The sequence below is a fragment of the Pseudopodoces humilis genome, chromosome 1 (genome assembly GCF_049639895.1).
Source record: "Pseudopodoces humilis isolate 2021_Gansu_Grassland_sample_001 chromosome 1, ASM4963989v1, whole genome shotgun sequence".
NCBI classification, from domain to species: Eukaryota; Metazoa; Chordata; class Aves; order Passeriformes; family Paridae; genus Pseudopodoces; species Pseudopodoces humilis.
Genome location: NC_142200.1, coordinates 140749018 through 140755936, shown reverse-complemented (window position 1 = coordinate 140755936; position 6919 = coordinate 140749018). Strand labels below are relative to the sequence as shown.

General features: G+C 36.7%; 1 protein-coding gene across 1 annotated transcript; it reads left to right on the top strand.

Moving 5' to 3' along the window:
• Window positions 1–2052: 2052 nt before the first annotated feature.
• Window positions 2053–6025, top strand: LOC148185248 (interferon upsilon-like). Its single transcript, XM_088061301.1, has 5 exons — window positions 2053–2190; window positions 2894–2971; window positions 4024–4161; window positions 5354–5431; window positions 5927–6025. The coding sequence occupies exons 1-5, from the start codon at window positions 2053–2055 to the stop codon at window positions 6023–6025; spliced, it is 531 nt and encodes a 176-aa protein (XP_087917427.1).
• Window positions 6026–6919: the final 894 nt, after the last annotated feature.

Genomic DNA, 6919 nt, shown 5'->3' with positions numbered 1-6919 from the left:
AGGTGTCTTATGGAAAATATTCAAGTCCTGTATCCAGAATCTACTCCTGAAAAGATGTTCATGAGACATCTCCAAGACAAGATAAAATTAGGCCTGTTTTACCACACACATTAGCTACTTGTTCACAGACAAGTAGCAGAAGTTGCCCTTTATTCCAGCTGTTAGGTTCATTACAGTTCCTGATGATTTATGAATGGCATATAGAGAATTGACATCCACTAGCATTATTATAGTAAAATTATTAAAGGTGGACAGATATTCTGTAAAGGGGCAAACTGACAAAATATTACAGGTGAAAGTTACAAATATGATCTTTATGTGATTTCCAGAAGCTGGACAGTAGGTATCTAAGGACATGAAAAACACAAGCAAATCCATCCAGAAGGGGCTTCAAAAACCTGGTGCAATCCCCTTTCTGTCAGCAAGTAATGCATTGCTTAACATTTGGCCAAACTATCACAGAGAAACTTCAGGCTGTAAACTGAAGGAGCTCAGACAGGTATGAAATCACAAGAACTGTACAGCTGGATGCTAGACCTGCTTTGAGTGTTAATGGGATTTAAAACCCCCAGGGAGAAAATGTAATGAAATTTTATTGTTCATACTATTATTCTTAGTACTACTACTACTACATTTTCTGATTTTGTAGGGATTAGTTCTCTTGGAAGTTACTTTTCTTCAGTATCTCCAGCCTACAGTAAAACAAAAACTTCTGCAGATAACTTGATAGTACTTGCTGCAACTTCTGGAATTAACATGTCTACATATACATCCATGTGACATGTAATATGTGTATGTATATGAGTTTGTATTTTATATTTGAAGATAAATGTAAGAGTTATAGAACTATAAACTAAGAAGTTCACAAAGAAAGAGTACAGATAAACCTTTTTACTATTCAATTACTACGAGTATAAACCATAAGGAGTAATTTATATGAAATTCTACATTTAAACTGTACATACAGAAGACAACACTATTCATATAAAAGAACAGTGTGCTCTGTATTTTATCACCTGCATGTGAATATTTACAAACTATTAACAATAAAGTTGTTGTAAAATCAAGTAAGATAAAAATTAACATTTCACCCTACAGACTTCAGGTTTTTTTCTTTTAAATAAAACCTTCAGAACATGCCACCCACATACAGCCTCACTGTTATCTGGAAATCAACACATCTGAAAGGATGGAATACTGAAAGAAGATAGTTTCACTCTGCATCATCTACTGAGAGTAGCTGGTCAGAAATTATTAGAAGTGGAAGAAGACTATTTAAAAGGGACTCAGCTGACAGAATGATACCCCAGGAGCCCTACGGAAGTGCACAGTCAGGAGCTGAGTATTATCCACCAGGTATGCTTCTTTGATTTTATTACTGCTTTTTCTAGATGAGATTTATTTATTGATTTCATGTCTTCCTTTTTACTTAACTACTGTAATGCAAAATGAGTTTATGAAAAAAGTCTGATTAAAATACAACTTTATATTTAGAAGAAACCGCTCTAAATCATGTTATGAGTTACAGGTAGCAAAGTTACAGGTTAATATGAATTACAGCAAACTGCTGGAAAACTGGAAAAACTAATTTTTAATTCATTGATTAGAGGAAATAGTTTATATTTAGTTGAATTTACTAGAGCAAATAATGCCAGTTTTCTAGATACTGTATGTATTTATGAAAATAAGTATTTCAGAAAAACAGAAATGGATTTTAAAAAAAAACCCACACATGCAACCCTTAACATACTACATAAATATAATTATATATAATATATATAATTAGAAATAAATATATATAATTATACATGTAGTATTTAAAAAAAGGTTTCCTTATACAATTTTTTTCTATTTATTCATTGGATAAACGTATTTAACTTTCAAATGTCCCACCATAAGATCTGAGCTCATTAAGTCTTTCACAGAACATCTGTAAATACAGAGCACAGTGAACAAGCAGGAGCTAACAATCAATGACGTTTGTGTGACTTAAAACTGCAAAACCTTCCAGATTTTACTAAGCCTTCTGTGTTCTTCTCCTAGTTCCAGACAATGCATTGCCCTGGGAGCTGCACCTTCCTCTTAGGTGCCTGCCTTATTGCTGCATCCCTTGGTAACCCCCAACACAGCAGCCACCAGTGCTTCCAAGGCGTGCCGTGGAGTGAGCTTTTGCAGGAGATTGAGCAACTGGTAAGTCAAAGTGAGTGTAAAACACTGCCACAATCTATAGATGTCATTTTCCACCTTTTTTCAGTTTAGGTGTAAGGAGTTCTCCAATGTGTAACTGTGAGATTATGACTTTTTTTTTTTCCCCCACATAATTAAAAAGCTATGAGTCAGATGTTCCTTCTCTACAAAACTAAAAAAATCTTAAATTTAGATGTTTTTGTTCGCACTCATCCTGTTGAATACAAGACATTTGTGTGCCTTCCCAAGAAGAGTACAGTCATCTGGGAGTCCTTCTAATTGGCAACAGCTGAAACTGTAACAACATAATGTACTTTACCCTGACATAATCCCACTGAAAGAAAAAGACATCCACAGTCACAAAGTTTTTCATACAAATGCCCTCTGGAGCTGTTTTTTAAATCAACTCTATGGAGAGTTTCCTTTCCCACTTTGGCTTCTTTTGTGGCCTGCCCTTGCCTCAACTCTGTACATATTGATATTCCTGGAAAATTTGAAAAAAGTTGAAACAAGCAGCTATTTTTCCCATTTCAGACAGGCTTGGGAAGCAAATTAATCTTCTTCAAACTCATGAGATATAATGCCAGTGTCGTCACTTCTACACTTCACTGTTAAAAAACCAACTGAGAAGTGACTTCCATTAACTTTTTACACAATAAACCTGGTTTAGCCATGCTTATAGCTTCTATGTTATGTTTTCCTTAAGAACAAAAGAGGCTTTTCCTTGGAGTGTGAGGAAGTGAGCAGTGAAGATTTGTGTTTCCCTGAGCAGATGCTGAAAGCAGTAAGTAGAAAAATACATGTACTTGACATTATCTCACTGTAGCAGCTCTACCTCACACAGCCTCATCTTGTCATGAGACTTCTACACCGGAACTGTGCCACGCTACATTACAGGCTTAAATGATAACTCTGACTGTTGACTTTTCAGTCTAAATTATTTCTTGGAGAGGCTATTTATGGAAATCACCATTTTCTTCCTTCTTCTACCATTTAAGTCACGATGCCACTTTTACAAGAAAAAGGCTAGATTTTTCTTGTTAGTCCTGCTGTTTAAAGGGGAAAAATTAGTTGGAATCAGTCTGGTATCCTGGAAACTACCAGAACAGCATGCTGGCCTCAGTTTCAGTCAGAAGCAGATCCCATAAAGGCAGTGCAGGGGTAATTCCAAGCACTACTCAGCACATACACCACTTCACATGCACAGCTACACAATAAGGTACTGGTTGAGAACGTGGTACTGCACCCCAGCAATTCATTCTGCCTGTATCCAGCTCATCTTTTCAATGAATCTTCTAAATTGCACCCAGGGAACAAAAGTAATGGATGGCAATACTGGCCTCTCCTGTATTTCATCTTCTCCGAGGTAGAGGGAGCTGCCCTTCATCAGAGAGGGACTGCGCTTGGGAGGAAAGCCCTGCACAGTCTGATGTCTTGGGCCTGAACTCAAAAGATCTGCTTTTGCCTCTTGCCCTTATATTGACTATTGCTTATGCATTGTAACTGTCAAAGCATATAAATGCAGCTCAAAAAAAGCAAGATATACTAATTTTAAAAAATAGGGGTCCTCCTTATGAAAGCAACTTGAATTAAAGCAACTTATGAATTGCAACTGGAAGTTGAACATACAATTCCTGATTTTCAAATAAATGCCATCTTTGCAATGCATATTTCTAGCAAGAATTTTTGTACTAAGAAATTTAGAAAAGCACAGGAAAGTGGTGAAAATTGCTTAACAACTTATGATAATTGGACTCAGTTGAAAAATTAATGATGTTTAAGTGCAGACTTCAGAAACCAAATTTTTCCTTTTTTTTTTATTTTTTGTCATCACAGGTTAAATATGATAATGCAGCCATTGTTAATATAGTGCACGAAATTGCTGAGTTTTTCAAGAGAGCAGACACTCCTTTTCAAAATAAGAGCACTTTTCTAAGAGGAATGTATGAGGCCCATGCTCAGCTCAAGACATGTGTAAGTACAATTTATTCATTTATATGGCATGATGCTCAAGTCAGGTATTCATGGTGAATAAAACTGATAATATGAATGCTGAAAATGCAAGAGAAAACTGAAAAGACTACATTTTCAAATAATTATACCTAAATCATATGTCTGAAAATAAGGACAGGCATCTTTCAACTCTTTCACTGGCCTGTATGATACAGGCAATTTTAAATTCACACATTTTATTTATCAGCTTATTTGAAGATATGATACCTAAAAAACAGTATTTCTTCTCCTTAAAGACTGCACTAGTTCTAAACAGAAATACTTACTATTTTAACTAAATATCAATTTCATGCGTTTTTCTTCAAGTACTTATGACTTCTGTCAAGACAAGCTAACATAAAGAATTACATGAAGGTTGTAGGCAAAAAAAAATCTTAGGTCTGCATTCAGCCTGTTTCGGCTGAGTGAACTACTTAAACATATGCACAAATAGTTAACTCAGTTGGGGTCAGCTTAGGAACTATTTACAGAGGACAAAGCCTCAGATTTACTGTAGCTTCCCTTGCAACTAATGCCTGTGCCAGGCACCAGATTTGCCAGCAGACCTGCAGGAGAGCCAAAGTGGGCATATGAGCACACAGCCTGCCCATCTGTGCTGCAGGGGAGGGATGGCACTGCACAGCACACAGGGCACAGAGCTTCCCATGGATGGACATTGGCCTGAGCAGGAGCACCGAGCTCCAAACCCACACTGCTGCTCCTGACCAGGCCCCAGGACTGTGTACAGCTATGGACAATAACTACTGATTAATGCATATATATATACACACATACACATCAATAATTATTTTGTGTTACTGATCGAACACAATAGCATCTGTACATCTGCAACACTGCATGCCAATTCACCGGTTACTCTGAAATGTTTCCTTCAGACAGCACACACCGACAAGACCAGTATTGTCACAAAACAAAAAGATCACAGACCCCTGGCTTGCCCTGAGCACTGATATATTCATTTCCTGATCTCTCTGCAGACACAGTGTGTGCTGCACTGCCTTTAGCATTAACCCGTGCAGCAGGCTCGCACATGGCAGCAGAATTACAGCGCTCACAGTCGATGACCATGTCCATCAGAGGGCACTGTTTGAACTTTTATTTACTCGTCATTGTTCGAACTAACAGTTTCCTTTATTTTCCTTTAAAACAACAGCTGAAGCCCAGACGTAACATCAGCCATGAGTCTATAGTGAAAGACTGCTTCAAAAAAATGGATGAATTTGCCGCCAGGGTAAGTAGGCTGTTTTTTTCCAGCTTAATTTAAGGAAGTCTAAAGTTAAAATGCAGCTTCTTATTCCTTAAGTCCCGCTGCTGATCAAAGCTGCACATACCTGTGAAATTGTGCCCCACTTCCATGCACTATGGATTTTCACTCACTAAGAATCTTTTGGTCCACACTCATGTCAAGGCCAATGTATCATCATGGGCTTTTAAAAAACATTTAGTTTTAATTCAGCACCAAAACCCATGGCAGTCTGTGCCTTCTTAGAAAAACTTTACATCTCATGTGTCAAGATTAGCCATGTGTCTGTTGGTGTAAAAGAATTTGTCATCAGATATACCAAATATTTTTACTTTAGATAACTTCCTAAAATTAACTTTTTCTTAAATTTCTTTTAAATAATTATATGCTTCATCTCAACTCACATTTTGCTTGCCATAATATTGGATGTAATTTTTTACAAACTGGCTAACAGACACTTCTTAATAACCTTCTTTTTCACAGTCAAGTGACCACTGCATTTGGCAAGAGATCCATGCACATTCCAGAGAGATACTCCAAAGAATTGAAAACTACTCTTTCAAGAGAAGAGCAACACATTAGCAAAGTCAGTTTCCATCACATACTTCAGGGATCTACTATCATGTCAAGATGTAAAAATTAAAGGAAGAAGCAAACACAGTGTTTGCATTTAAGACTATAAGATTAACTTATTTTTGTCAAGATATTTTTCTAAACTACTAGAAAACTTAAGCCTTAATAAAAAGGATGCAAAAACCCCTATGTAAATATCTTTGTATTTATTTGTTTTACAAAAACAAATGTGACATTTCCAATAAAATAGGTATCATAGATAAGGCCCTCCAAAACTTGTTTTTGAGCTAAAAAGTGAGCATATCAGTTACACTATTTGATTTCACAGTACATCCATCAAGCTGTGGAAGTACAAACCTCTGACAGCCTAATGCTTTTCCAATGCACATCTCACATTTGCACTCTTGCACTTTTACCACTGCAGTCACAAGGCTCCCTAACCATTCATGTGTGAAAAGATCAGCCTCTTTCCACAGCACTGTGCTGCCAGGCTTCCACAGTCATTCAGGAATTATGAGATTGCAGTTGGATCATCCAGATGTAAATTTTATATATGTATAGATATTTAAAAAAACAAACACAACAAAACAAACAAACAAAATCTCTATGTTCTATTGTAAAGACTAGGCCCCTCAACATCAAAACAGCTTTAAATACTCACATGGTATCTATCTCACTGGCAGCACTGCAGACTGGCACATATTTCCAAACAGCTCACTGATTATTTGAGAGCCTGTAGAAGAAGATAACATCTATAAAACTGACAGTTTTGAAGGAGAGAAAGGAGGGGTATAGTGAATGAACAGTGTTTCATAACATCTTTTAGCAGTGAGATATCCTTATTCCTGTGGTTCCTGATTTCTAGAACTGTTTGTCTGTCTCTTCAGACAAACAAAGGTGTTA